We start from the raw sequence: 15,517 nt of genomic DNA, 5'->3' as shown, positions 1-15,517 counted from the left end.
TTCTTGTGGTTTTTTGTTTTTAGGTGTTGCTAGCGAAATGAGATCAAATTTTTTGTATTGTTTTTTCAAAAATTCTTGCCCTTTTAATTTTGTTTCTTTCGCGTGCGCTGCTGCTGAAGTCGGTTTTGACTTTCCTGTTTCTTTAACTACCGTATGGTCTGATTCGTCGTCAGACTCTTCGGAACTGGTTTCTGATGATTTCGCATTAGAACTTTTAGAGGTTGCACCTCGCTTTTTTGAGGTATCACCTCCCCTTCCTTTGTAAATTTCTACTCCTCTGGAAGTAGAAGGTTTATTCTCCAAGTCCTCGCTTTGAGTTTTCAACTCAGGAGATTTGAAAGATTCTTGAGAGCTTTGTGAGGAATCGAAAGTTTCTGCGGGGTTCCTCCACTGCTTAAATGCCATGTCTTCATGGGGATGGGGCATTCTTTGCACTAATGTTTCCCTCCATGAAGTCCACTGTTTAGGCTTGACCTTGGACACAGTTATATCATGATATTGTCCTTTCTGGTCATCATTGGGAGTTTGATTCCTATGCAAGGTACTTTGACTCTTTTTTATTGGGATATTTATTAAATCCATAGCTTCTCGTAGATTTGTTTTAATTGAATCTTTGGGAGGAGTTTTCTTTACAGTAATACCCGGAGTTTCTATGGCTATGTTAAATTCCTACTATAATGACAGGGGCTTCTCTATTTGTGTTGCTGGGCAAACATTATCGTTTGGATATCTTTTGGGGGGATAAGGGGTCAAAATTACATCAGGGACAAATTGGGTTTTCGGAGATATGGTATAATCTAATTCTCCCGCGCTCTCTGATGATGAACTTTTTGGATCTTTTGGCGTTTTTATTCTTACTGGTATTAGGGGTTTTCTCTTGGGAATAACTATATTTTTCATAGCTAAAAATTCTTCAAAGTTTTCATCGTCATTATCATTCTCGAAAGTCTTGCTTGAAATTAAAGGGTTTTAGCTCTGCCAATCTTGATTTAGGGGGCTCATTTTCTGCATCTGATGAATCGGTAGACGAGGGACGCGGTACCCATCTTTCTGGAAATTTGGCTCTTTTTATTCGGCTAACATGCACCTTGTAAGTTCTTCCACTATCGGGGTTCTCCATTTTAAAAGTAAAATCGTTATTATGCTTATTGGCTCTTTATTACGGTCTAGAATATTTGCAGGGAAGTTGTTCGCCTTTTATTTTTATCTTCTTCTTCAGGTAGACGCTGTTTCTCGTTTTGAGGACAATGTTCCCCTTTGCAGTTGGTTGGTTTCTTAATTCTTGGTTCGTTTTATTTTTTTCTAGTTCTTGCTTAATAATCTTATAGGTTTTTCTCGTCCTATTTATGAATTCTTGTTTGTAATCCTCCGAGTTATTGTGATATTGCCGGGATTCAATAATCTCATCATGCGGGATTCTAAGATCGTGACCAAAAAGTAAATAAAAAGGGTTGTCTTTGGTTGTTTCTGAATAAGCAGTATTGATTATGTTAGTTAAATAAGGTAAGAATTAATTCACGTCGTTCCTGCGGTTTTTTTTGTACATAGTTAACACATTTGAAAATATTTTATGCCTAGTATTTTTCTACCAATAGTCTGTGGGTTGTAAAAAGAAGTTACTAATTTCTCATGTTTATAAAAATCATGATGTCTTTACTTACTTTTTAAACGAAATTGCTTCCGTTGTCACTTAAAACCTTATTTGGAATGCCAAATTTTAAAAATAATTTCGCTAACGCCTAACTCGTGGCGTAAGCGCCTTGATTTTTTAATGCTTTTGCAAAAGTAAATCCGGAAAAGGGATCTATAACTGAAAGAATACAAGTCTGAAAATATTCGAATGCAGGTATTATAAAGTTTTGGGGTAATACAGGTATTATTGATATTCGGTTTTTATGTGCCTTGTCGTTCACATTTCTAAACAGTATTTGTTCATCAATGTCATAGCGAAAAATTTCTACCTCTTGTCTAAAAGTTTTGAATTTATTTTGCAACGAATCGTCATTCACAAAATAATTAATAAGGGCTAAACATATTTCGTCATTTTTTTTATTTTTTTTTATTTTATAAAGACAAGGGACAATAGTTAACCTTATTTTCTTTTACTGTGCCTTCGACTTTGTTTTTCTTACATTTATGTTTACTTTTAGCATTGATAGCGTTAACTTCATTTCCTCGGTGTCCGACGGCATATTTTCTCGGTATCTACTCAATAAATCACAAGCTGCATTTTGTTTACCTTTTAAATATTCAAATTCGTAATCTAGGTCTTGGATTTTTATAATCCATCTAGCTAGAATTCCCATGGGGTTTTTAAATGTGCGCAGGTACTGCAAGCTTTTATGGTCTGATCGTAATATAAATTTTCTACCGATTAAATAGAAAACTTTCCATTAATGAAAACAATATTTTTACGTGCCATTGGCAGTAACAAAACTCAAGGAATTTGTAAGTACACGCGAAGCGTGTAACTTAAGAAAAAAAACCAAGCTTATCCTAATCCCCCAATGGGAAGAGTCCCGGTAGCAAAGATTCCCCTTCGATATTGTCTCATTCGATTTATATGGAACCAGTGGAGGCTTGCCTGTTTCCAACAGAGGCCAGACTTGTATTCTTTCAGTTATAGATCCCTTTTCCGGATTTTACTTTTGCAAAAGCATAAACAAATCCTAAATGTCCACTTATATCTGAATGAAAATATTCGATTGCAGGTGTTATTAAGTTTTGGGGTAATACAGGTATTATTGAGGTTTGATTTCTATTTGCCTCAGCAGTCACGATTCTAAATAATATTTCTTCATCAAGGTCATACTGAAAATTATCTACTTCTTTTCTAAGTGTTTTGAATTTGTCAGGTAACACAACGTCCTTCACAAAATACTTAATAAATGCTACACACATTTCGTCCTTTTTTTTTATTCCCTTTTATATTTTCTATGGACAAAGGACAATAGCTATCCCTATTTTCTTTTACTGTGTCTTTGACTTTGTTTTTCTTACATTTATGTTTACTTTTAGCATTGATAGTGTTAACTTCATTTTCCTCGGTTTCCGAAGGCATATTATCTGGGTATCTACTCAAAAAGTCACAAGCTGCATTTTTTTTACCTTTTAAATATTCAAATTCGTAATCTAGGTCTTGGATTTTCATAATCCATCTAGCTAGAATTCCCATGGGGTTTTTAAATGTGCGCAGGTACTGCAAGCTTTTATGGTTTGATCGTAGCATAAATTTTCTACCGATTAAATAGTGTCTAAATTTGTCCAAGTGGTGGATTAAGTTTGTGGCGGAATAACTACTTTCGCCTTTTGATAAAGTTCTACTCGAATAGCATATAACTTTCTAATTTTTTTTGTTTAGGCGTTCCCTCTAGAGGATTAGGGTTTTCTACCGGGATTATTTGCGAAAGAATAGCGCCAGTACCCTTTGAACTAGTATTGGTTGTGACCACGAATTGTCCGTTTTCAAAATCAGGGAGTGATAATACTGGTTCCGAAGTGAGTGCCTTTTTCAGACAGTCTAGGGAAGTTTGAGCTTCCTGGGACCAGATTACATTTTGGGAGTTCACTTTAGTTAATTCCGTGAGGGATTTTGCAAGTAGGGTGTAATTGCGCACGAACTGTCTAAAGTAACCAGTAAGACGTAAAATTCCCCTTAATTCTTTCATAGTTCTAAGGGGTTTGAAGTTTTCAAAAAATTTTATTTTGTCAGGGTCTGGAGATATCTCTCCTTGCATCACCACTACTCCTAAAAATTTAATTTTAGGTTGAAATAAGTTTACTTTTTCAGGCCGGCATTTTAAATTACCGTGTCTGAATTTCTCGAACACATTAGCTAAGGTTGCTAAGTGTTGTTCAGCGTTTTCTCCCATGCATATGACATCATCTACAAAATGAATATTCTTTAATCCTCTTAACAGGTTTAATAAGGGTCTATATAGCGCGCTTGAACTTGTCTTAAGTCCAAAAGGTACTCTTAAGTATTCATATGAACCACATTCGGTCGTAGAAAACGCAGTTTTATGGACATTTTTTTCGGCTATATTCACTTGGTGGTAGCCTTGGGTAAGATCTAAAGAAGTAAAATTGCGTTTTTGCTTGAAATAGAGTCAAGAATTTTATCGTTTCTTGGTAAAGGAAATTTATCACTAACTACTTGTTTGTTAAGGGCTCTATAATCTACAACAAGTCTAAGATCACCATTCTTTTTGTGTACCAAGACCACTGGTGCAGAATACGGACTTATACTGGGGTGTATAATTTAATTTTTTTCTCATTCATGAATTTTTATTTTTTAACCATTCTTTGTGCTTATACGGCACACGATATGGCTGTTTTGCTACAGGATTACCAGTCTTTAAAATTGAATGTGCATAAAAAGGTATCAGTTCGATGTCATCTTCAGATGCGGAAAATACAACTTCAAAATTCCATTATAATTTGCATAATTTTTTCTTAAGTTCTAAGTCCGTAATATGATCCATATTAGATTTGTTTAAGAATTGCGATTTAGTCAGAGGGTATTTGTTAATTGAGGTTTCAATGCCATTTACTAGGTTTCTTTTGGAATTTTCCCATCTATCTAAGTCATTTCCCGAGATAACTTGGATTTGCACTAAACACGTCCCCTTTTTATTGTAATTGTATCATTTTCGTGGTTATTAGTTACCCAAATAATACCTTCTCCTCTGTCGTAAGATATAATCTGTTCCTCGCATAACAGATTTTCAGGAATTTCATTTGAAGGGATGGCAAACCATATTTCAGATTTGCAATCTACTGGTTCAACCATCTGTGATATTTGAATTCTTTGCATCGTTTTGGGAGGGATCTTTGTGTTCCGTATCGCAAACCCGTACAATTTCTCTTCACTACTATTGTCTTTTAGATTCATACTGGCGCTATGTTGCGTCATTGTGGCATCTTGCGGCGTCACATTGGGTTTTACTATGTTTTTCCATAATTCCGCTATTTTCTTGATTTCGTTTGACCTATACTGTCGCATATCTCCTATTTTTATTTTTGCAGATTAAATACACTTATTATTTAAATTTACTTCATTTCTGCAATGTCTCTCAGAATAATTGAACAAATTTCTGATCATGCCATGTCCTCCTTTTTGAGGTTCAAAAGATTGCGACATTGTACCGCCGGAAATTTTATTTACTGTTATGTTCTCTTTGTAACCTCTGTTACAGTTTCTTAAGGTAGAAATTCCTTCCCGTACCTTAGCCGGGTAGAAAAGCCTTTCGTTTGCCACGTCTAATAGTACTCTATTAGACCTTAAGAAATTTACGCCGATAATGGCTTCATACGGAAAGTTATCGCATATTATAAAATTTGTCGGAAAAATTCTATTATCCCTTCTTACTTTTAGGCGAATTGAACTTTTTGCATCCAATTGATGTCCTGTCACGCTAGTTAAATTGGGATTATTGAAATTTCTTTGTTGCCTAATATGCGGAGGCAACATATTAAATACGCATGAGTTTGTGATGTTCGCGGTAGCACCAGAGACAATTAAAGCCTTTAAGTAAATATTTGCCACACAAAAATCATTAAATATAGGTAACTTATTATTACTATCACTACAAGACGGTACTACTATCGGTTTGGACCTATGAAACATTCTAGGTGCCCTCTGGGTCCAATTTATATTTCTGAAGGGCCTGACGCATTTCCCCGTGGATTTATTTCGTACGTTGGTTTCTGCAATAGGGATTCAGACATGCAAGATTCCGTAGGCATATCTAATTGATTTACATTTGTCTTCCTTTGCCATGTATTATTACGGTAATTTGGATTTCTTGCGTCAGTGCCGCTTGCTGGCGCCGACTGCCAATGCCGTTGGCTTGAAAAATTTTCATTTCCCGTGGGCAAATTTTCGGGATTTCTATATACCATTCTCGCATTATATTGGCTTTGGCGAGTATTTGGGTTTTCAAATCGGTAATTGATTTGTCCATTGGGGGGAATTTTGTACAAATTTGGTTGGTACGCGTTGTAAGGTTTTGATTGGCGCAATCTTCCCTGGCTATAGCCTAGTGCACCACTGGTGCTAAAATTTGTTCTGCCGAACAAATGGTTGCCGTAATTTTGCGTTTTACCGACTGCAATCCTTTGTGTGCGATTGGGGACATAACGGCACTCTCTCGCGATATGCCCAGGCCGATTACAAATATAGCTGCTTATTATTGTCGGATTATTTTCATAACTAATTTGTTTGACGGGCTGAAAACGTACTGTTTTCTGCCTAGTGGGTTTGTTTTACTGTGATTTGCCACCATCATATCGACTTTGATCAATCGCCCTACCTACTGAACTGCAAGATCTAACGTTTGAATATTTTTGAATATTACCATTCTATATAGTTTTGGGGGTAGCCCTTGCAAAAAGGTATTTAGTATGATTTTTTCATATAGTTCACTTGTGCCTTCTCCGTATTTTGCTTCTACTGAAATCCGTCTTTTATCAAGATATTCTCTTACGTTTTGTGAATGGTCAAAGCATACCATTCCGTGTTTTAATTTATTTGTAGAACTGCTTTCGATAAATCTTTCTTTAAATGCCACTAAGAATTTTTTCACCGTATTTATTAGCAAGCTAGTGTCATCACCTATATTATGTTCAATTTGCTTTAGGAAGCTTAAAGCCTGCCTTTTTAATCTTAATATGAGCATGCCGACTAACGTTTCTAGCTCTGTTTTTGTTAATTCTACAAACTTGGCCAATTGGATATTAAATTCGTCGATATCTGATTGTCCATCGTATTGTGGAATATATATTGCTATTTCTACATTCTTCGCGACCAACTTTTGCGCCATTAATAGTTCGCTTAATTCTTCTGACATTTTTGGTTTTAAATTAACTCAAAATAGTTTTTTTTTTCACTTAACCTATTTGGGGGAGGCTAGTATCTCCTATGAGATATTTTAAAGGGTTTTCCTGTAATAGCTTAGCGATTATAGGCCTAATTACTTTTCTTATATGTCTGTATCTCTCATATGATTAAATTTAAATTACAAAGTTTATAGCATAACTAGTTCACATGTTTTCCTCCAATTTCTGACCGTGCCATATGTAGCGATAAAAAATAGACTGTCCTGTGTTGATTGTGGAAATAAAGATTGACCACGTCAATGTAATGTTATGCTTTCAGGCTTGAACTTACACCTTATAAGTTCTCTTATTGCGCCACTTATATCGCTAAAGACTGTGCCATATGTAATATTATTGTTTTAAAGCTATGGTAATTAAGATGCGCCAAATGTGGCAATGAAGTCTGGGGCCGAAAATGTAATACTATAATTTAGAACGGTGTGCCGATCGTGCCACTCGCTGAAACCGAGAAAGCAAAATGCGTAGCTATAGTAGGTTAGAAATTCTCCAACTATCAATTCGGGAGCGTAACCTCGCTTCCTCGGGTTATCGCTGCGTCGATTACCTCTAATGTTATGTAGAAATCAGATTCCTGGGAGCGTTACCGATGGAGGCATACGAACTAGTTGCCTGCTGTGCGGTTAGATACAGATATATAAATAAAACAAACACAAGTAGAAAAGCAATAGATTTATTAAGACTTACATTTTAGGCGTACAACAATGCTTCACTTCAGCTGACGACAATAGTGGCAGAGATAACAATAATGACCAAATCTCTACAATGACTGCATAATAAGAATTTCAACAGCAATGCTTGTATGTCAATAATAATTATTCTGATCTACGAATGCGTCATCATAATGCCTCCATAATAACTGTGACAAAATGAATGCCTCGAAAAACACTTTCTTTCACTATATCACACATATACAGCTTCCGCTCTCTACTAGCTTTTTCATGATTGGTCCAAGTCCTGTGGAGGGGGCCGCTACTTTGTACTTATGTTTGCAAACTCACTTCATTATGCTCACTGACCGTCCAAAAATTTGTTTTAAATATATCTGATGATTAAACGTTATAACTTAAGCTTCCTGTGAATTCTGTATCTGGTGATTTTTTTATTACCAAATATCTTAGCGAAATTCAAAACCGAATAGCGTCGTTGTTTGGCTGAGGCCAAAACGCAGTTTCCCTTTTTGCTGATTAAGAATTTAGACTCTTGGAAACGGGATTTGAACTTAATTAGGGGAAGTTTAATTTATGTCGGAATTATCTTTAGAAGAAAGAATCTTTGTATTTTAAATATGTCACATGTTAATCACGGTACAGGCGGTTTGGTGGTGCGGTGAGTTGTTAATAGTAATAGTAACAACTGTCATTATGTACTAACGAATAAATTTAAATGAGGGCAGTATTTTTCTAGGCAACAATTAGGCCAAGGAAACAAAAACAGAAGCCTTAAGTTCTGATAATAGTTTGTATTTGATTCAGTTCTGTGATCACATTTTTGAAATCCGAGCTAATCCGCACTTCTCGAGGAAGCAATTCTAATTAGTAACAACCTGGGTTTGAAAAAAAAATTGTCCATGGAACAATTACAATTAAACGATATTGTATTGGTAATGCATCCTATCAGTAATAAATAAAGACTTGGACGAGTATGAAATTAATCCCATGTACACAAATTTAATTAAAAAATGCTTTATTGCAATATTACACAAGAGTTATTGCCAATCTGCCAAAAAACTGTAAAAATATATAATTCTAGCTGCAAAATAAGCAAACATTGCAATTAGGAAATGTTAATGTTTTTAAAATATATAATTCTAGCTGCAAAATAAGCAAACATTGCAATAAGGAAATGTTAACGTTTTTAATAAAATTGTATGACGGAAACCAATCAAATTTTTGTCATTAAATAGCCAGAACAAAAATGACCAAGATGACATTTTTTAAGTTTTTCTCACGCTGTTTTTGGTTATCAAAACGCAGTCAAAGTCTGAAAAAAATTTAGTCAAATCTGAAAAAGAAAATTCAGTCAAAGTCTGAGAAAAAATTTGTGACCAAACTAGTGGCGAGAAGTTTTTTTTTTATTGAAATATTTTTTCAGTTTCGGAAATTTTTATTTGAATGTAGGAGGTAAAAGCTAGCGTCCTAATTTATTCCTTAGCCTTTTAATTTCAAGTTGAAAAGGATATATTTAAATTTAAGTTTGTCAAAAGAAGCTTTAGAAAAAGGGGTCCTAAAAGGATCATGAAAAGTATTAAAATTATTCTTATGTAAAGTATACAATTATGAGCCGTTTTTTCTATTACACTTCGATCATTCTACAATCTTGCAATGTGATGTTGCCTTCGTTGATGATGACTGTCGCGTATACAGTCAAAATATTTAGAAGTATGTCTTTTTCTTATCTATTGTGTTGAAAAAATTAATTGTGTTATATTTTTTTGTTTTTAACTTTTCATTCTTAATATTCAACCCTATTTTAGATTTACTTCTGTGGACGTCAGTGTTGCAGTGAGTACTGACCGCGGTCTGATAACACCAATTGTTTTTGGAGCTGACAAAAAGGGACTTGGATCAATTAGCAATGACGTCAAAACTCTTGCTGCCAAAGCTAAAGACGGCAAACTCCAGCCTCATGAATTCCAGGTAAACTTTCAAAAAGAAAATTATAAATGCCAAAGATGATGATTACCGGAAGAAAGTGCAACGAAAGATTATATGTAATAAGAGAATTAAAATCAAAAATTAAATAAATATTATGCAGTATCTAACGTTTTCTTCAATATTAAATACATATAACAAACTAGGTATAATAGCAGAGAAAATTGAAGTAAGCAAATGGAAAACGTTGGTAAATAATGGGGTTTTAGCGAGGCCGGCCTAAAGTGAAAATTGCAAGCGTGCAAGACTCACATTTTATGCTCCTATCGGGGCGGGGGGGGGGGGGGGGGTTGTGGCTCATAAAAATTGAAATTTATTTTCTAAAAATGCTGTTTTTGTGCACTTTTGCGTCTTTTAGAACATTAAATTGATTTATCCAATTTGATTATTATTGAGTGACTTTTTTGGTTCAATTCGCTATCTTGTACTTTAAACCAATATTTTTTTAAATTAACTAATGAAATCTTCTGGAGCAAATAACTCGTCGAACTATTCGTCACCTCTCAATGTCACCTTGATCATTCTCATTTAAAATTAGCTCTTCAATCTGTTTGCATTTGATCAAAAGTATTTGTCGATCGGACAGTTTTTCGGGCTTGAAAAGAAATTCAAATTTTGAAATCGACTCAAACCCTTCTTTCTCAGCTGAATATCAACTAATGGCAAGAAAATTTCAATTTTAAATTTGTCTTGTGGTTCAGTTAGATATTTGTCTCTACCCTCCGAACGGAAGACAGAACGCGCTACATCCCCTTCCACTGTGAACTGGTATGACCAGATTCAATAATAAGGGGTAGTAGGGCTGCTATTCTGTTACCAGGCTCTTTGAGAGAAGGGAATGACAACTCCATATTAATTATGTACCTTGTTAGCTCATTTTTTAAGTTTCAATGCCAAGACCGAAAGAAAGGGCCGCTGCATTTTGTTGTCTATCAAAACTTCCCAAACACAAAAATATATCATGAATAGAACTCTTCTTTGATATTGAAACTGGACAAGACATTTTCTGCCTCACCTGTCATCTGAAATTCAGACGTTACGTTGGAGTTTGTTTGACCCTAAGCTTCCCTTTCCTCTCTTCTCTTGCTCTCTAGCCTCTGGTCTTTTCAAATGTAACTCCGCTTCAGTTGGTCGGTGTTTGGGCTTTTTGGCCTTGGGACACTTGTTATCATCCCCATATTTTCACTTCTTTGTTTTTGGTTTGTATTTTTTTCGGGTTTTTAGTCTTTGTACATCCTTATGGTTCCAACCTTCTCCTGTATAAATTTTCACGTCTCTAGTTGAATCAGTTTAGATAATGCTTTAGTGCATAAAATTCAGTTTATGCACAAACACACATATTTCAATGAATCCTCTGAAAAAAAATTGTCGGAACCCATAAGACAATGTGTCATAATTTTCAGAAAGAAACCCAACTAATAAAAGACAGAACAGATTTTTTTTAGGGTTTTTTTTTAGTGCAGATGCTTCTTGATTTTTATAGTTTTTAGACAGTCTTAACTAACCAAAAAATGTTTTAACATGAAAACTAGTAATTGAGTCATGTCCCTTATGCAGAATTTAGGTAGTGTGAATTTCTGCATCCCTGTGATTTTAATACTCCAGCATAAGACAGCAATTTTCTTTCGTTCAGTAGCTGAGATTCTGCGTTATCCATTTATTAAATTACATTTTTTAGATTTGCTTTGAATTTTTTTTTAAATGAAAAAAAAAAAACATAAGAAATTGATTGAATGTCGCCGATAAAAGGAACATTGTCTATTTTTGAAGCAAGTTAAGTAGTATCGTAATTCTGGCTTGTTGAATGGATAGACCTGAAACTAGCGAATCTGATGATACAAGTACCCTATTCTTTCCTTTCAAATTAAAGTTGTAGGCAGGGGCGAATCTCCAGCATTTTTATTGGGGGGGGGGGGGCAAGAGGGGTCCATATCTGGATAGTCAAAGGGCATGGGATGTATAATATTTGTTTCCATATTATTGGGGGGGGGGCAACTGACCCCCCTTGCCATCCCCAAACGACGCCCCTTGCTGTAGGCTTGTCGTGAAATCGTATGTTTTACAGGAACATGAACCGAAAAATTGACATGATAATTTTATTAAAACAGTGATGATATCAAAGAAACCACCTACTAATTTATACCCAAAGTGTATAACTTATACCCATAAATTTGTAACTAATTTATGGACAAAGTGCTTAACTGTATCGCTGCATTTATATGTCATTCAGAAGTGACATTGTTTTAAAGCATTCGGATCAGTTTTAAAAACGTGCGTTATACACATTAGGCTTTGAGTGGGGGGGGGATTAGTACAGTCAGGGGGTAATAGTACAATGATTTACTTTGATTCTGCTCGCTTTGTGTTACAGTGACGTTTTCTTTTCCATGATTTTTCTTTCTTTTTTAGGGAGGTACCTTTTCTGTATCAAACTTGGGTATGTTTGGCGTCAAGAATTTCTCCGCCATTATTAATCCGCCTCAGGCTTGTATTTTGGCTATTGGAGCAACAGAGAAAAGACTTATACCAGACTTAGACTCCGAAAGCGGGTGAGTTTTCTAATGCTTTTTTTTTTTGGTACCCTAATGCTGTTTCGACTAGAATTGAACTTCACAAATTAAGTTTAAATAAGAGCTTCTTGGGTACTGTGCTAAAATCCAGGACACATGTGAGAAGTAAAGTTTCGTTAATGCTAATGAAATAAAGCAATATAGGATGAAAATATAATAGTTTATCAACAAATTTGTGGTATATAATCGCAGATTAGGGGGGGGGGGGGTAAAGTATAGCATATATTAAATACGTAACCTAACCTAACCCAACCTAGGTACCTTTTATTACCCCTAAACCCCAAAAAAAGCCATTAATTTTATCTTGGAAAATAGAAACAAATAAAACACACATAGAAAGAAACAAAAATTTAATCTACAATACAAAGTCAATGAGATTTTTGACATTGTTTTCTGGCTAAGATTTTATCAACATTTGCATTAAAAGACATTGTCTTGATTCTTAGGATGTTTGCTAAGTGTTTGTACAGTCTGTTTTAAAGGACATAGTCTTGATTCATAGGATGTTTTTTGATTGTTTGTCGGTCAGCTCTTCAAACACTAAGTTCGTCAATCACAAACACAAGATTCGACAGTAAGATTGAGTGTGTGCACCCTGCTTTTGCGAAAACGTATGAAGAAAGGTGGGCAGTCACAGAGCTACACACGCCCACTCATTACCTACTATCAATTAACACTGGCGTAACAGTACCATACATGAAAGTTGTACTGGTAGTGTAGGGTGTAAGAAGGCTGTTTAGGCGTGGCACAAATATCAGTAAAATTATGAAATGAAGTAAATTGTTTTTAAGTGTTAGTATTTTTCAGTTTTCAGCAATTCTACTAAAAAGATACTGCTTGGAGTGAAAATGACTAACGGGCCGCACATAAATCTCAGGCCGGCGGGACGCTGGTTCTGGTCTAAAGAATCCGCTTTTTATCCGTTATAGAATAATGTCATTCGCGATATTTCAGTAGCACATATCTGCATTTTAATTGATTTAAAATGTATTAGCTCTCGAAGTCTTTGCTGCCAATAAAAAAATCCCGACCCTTCCCAGTAATTCTGAATTTCCAACTACATCCCCGAAGCTGGAAAAAACAGATGTGTAACGGATTTGCTTCCAGTTTTGGTCCTCCCTTCTCCTTATCAGCTGAGAAATTCAGATTCTAAGAATAGTCATTCACAGTTTTAGAAGAAACATCTATTGAATTTGGCACGGAGATTATCGTATCCAATCTAGGATACGGGCCCTCAAGGACCCTCATCAACCTAGGGCCCTCAAGGAATGGCAGATTTCGAGGTAAGAACAGCCAAGAAACTGACACAGCTTTGTTCCTCAGTGTTTGCTGCAAAACGCGGCTTTTTGCTGCAATGGGTTGTAATTTTTTTTTAAATCAATCCTTAGATTGTCTCATAGAGGACCACGTAGCAGTATTCTTTTACGCTGAAGACGCGTTGTTGCACAACGTAAGTTTTGCCAACGAGTGGAAAGACGAAAGAAGTGTTTCTGATTTTTTTTTAATATTTTCCCACTATTATTAAGGTACACAAGATAGGTCTACTGCAAAATAACCTTGATCTACGCGTATTTTAACCCCCGTCTGAATGAGCCTGTTTCTATTGGAAATTTCTACCCCAGACTCGCGCAGAAATTTTTTTCTCATAGGATAAAACGGTTTTACGTTTTGGGTTCATTCGTTGATTTCTTTTACAATTTAATGGGTCTTGCTGTTTAATGGTTATTTAATGGGTCTCAACTTCGCTGAAATATCTTTAAGTGGGGGGCTGAAAAGCAGATCAGCCTAAAATTTAGGCTGCTATATCGGGTAATGAAAATATTGAAAAGACTTGTTTTATTTTTGGAAAAAATTCCGTGATCCATGACCAAAAACATGAGGACTGTTCAAAGAGGTAATTTCAAATCAAATGATTCGTTTAACTTTTCAGCCCGAGCCACATCATAGACTCACCTGTTGATAAAAAAGCATAAGATTTTTTCTTTGTTTTGACGTAACGTTTGTACTAAAGAAGCAGAGATTTGAAATGGCGAGGAATTGGTTTGAAAAGTTTGACTCAACTATTGCCTACGAGTACTGTGTCTGTGTGTCTTGCCAGATACATCTTACGGATAGCAAAACTGGAGTTCTAAGCTTCCAGCGTTTCTAATTTAAAAAAAAATTGTGCCAGAAATGTTTACTTTGATTTACTTTGGTCAATCATAAATTTTACGCTTAGAAGCTGGAAATTGTTCAATTCGATAAATTGCGAACGGCATACAGAATTGGTTCTGTATTTGTGCGCAATTTTGTTTTATCCTTAAGTGTGACTAAAGTGGCCCGGGCATTGCCGAATCCTGGATTTCTGTTTTGCGGTAGAAGGTGCTCTGTTGTGCATTTTAATGGATTCAATGGGCAGATTGGATATGAATAATTCTGCATTCTGCTTTGGGAAAAAAACACCGTAAAAACTCGGGAATTAAAATATTTTTGTCTTGCTTTTTTAGGCACAAAGTATCGAGTGTCATGTCCGTCACATTGAGCTGTGACCACCGAGTGGTAGATGGGGCAGTTGGAGCTCAGTGGCTTGCTGCATTTAGGCAATACTTGGAGAAGCCGCATACTATGATCTTGTGATTATTTAATTATTTCCAATTGGAATACCTTTAACCTTGTCAAATTAAATGTTAAATATTTCTGTTTGAAAATTTAATTTTACTTTGTTTCGTATATATTAGGGAGGATCCTAAAACAATGTAGATTTAACGTAGGCATCACGGTTTCATAGATTTCACTATTGTTTTCACCCAAAGAAGAAGAAAAAAAAGAACAGCAGGTATTCACTTTTATTTGAAAGAAATTAACATTTGAAGTTTGAAGTAAAAAAAATGCTAGAAAAAAGAAGTTTGAAGTAAAAAATGCTTTTTTGTTTTTTTTACTACGACGAGCAAAAAAAAACGACATCTGATATGAGTTAAGAAATAAAGAGTGAAATGAATTTGAAGTTAGTTGCATCCTAGGAAAAACTGACTAAATTTGACAGCAAGAGTGAACGTTTGTAGTAAAACTAAGAGATAATTTTGTTCTGAAACTTCATTATTACAAATTTTGAAAAAAGCCTTTTCACATTATTTTGCATCAATATCTTTACTTTTATTTAATAATTGAATTTAATAAAGGTTGGATTGAAAATGATTTTAACAAATGGGAAATTTTTTTTTTACCTTGCTTCGGATCACGAAAGATGGTCAGGACTCCGAAATAGCGCCCCATAACTTAAGACGCACTCGAGACAGATCAGACTGCCCACCATAGACCTGCAGAATAGCCAACTCCAGCAGAAGAAAGTGGTTTGTTCTTTCGATTTTTATTATATTTATCAGGGTAACAATTTTTTTCAATGACTTCCTTCATGGT

General features: G+C 35.2%; 1 protein-coding gene across 1 annotated transcript in view; it reads left to right on the top strand.

The window, feature by feature from the left end:
* muc (dihydrolipoamide S-acetyltransferase muc) overlaps positions 1–14,823 on the top strand; it is a 53,896-nt gene extending 39,073 nt beyond the window's left edge. Inside the window, exons 7-9 of the mRNA XM_089098607.1 lie at positions 9,374–9,536; positions 11,961–12,100; positions 14,608–14,823. Of these exons, the coding sequence (XP_088954733.1) occupies positions 9,374–9,536; positions 11,961–12,100; positions 14,608–14,737 (433 nt within the window). The 3' untranslated portion in view covers positions 14,738–14,823. The remainder of the gene's footprint in view (positions 1–9,373; positions 9,537–11,960; positions 12,101–14,607) is intronic.
* Positions 14,824–15,517: the final 694 nt, after the last annotated feature.

The sequence above is a fragment of the Artemia sp. Qi Xiang Cuo genome, chromosome 13, assembly GCF_049724085.1.
Source record: "Artemia sp. Qi Xiang Cuo chromosome 13, ASM4972408v1, whole genome shotgun sequence".
NCBI lineage: Eukaryota > Metazoa > Arthropoda > Branchiopoda > Anostraca > Artemiidae > Artemia > Artemia sp. Qi Xiang Cuo.
Note: the sequence above shows the minus strand (reverse complement) of the source record. Positions and strands in the feature narration are given on the sequence as shown.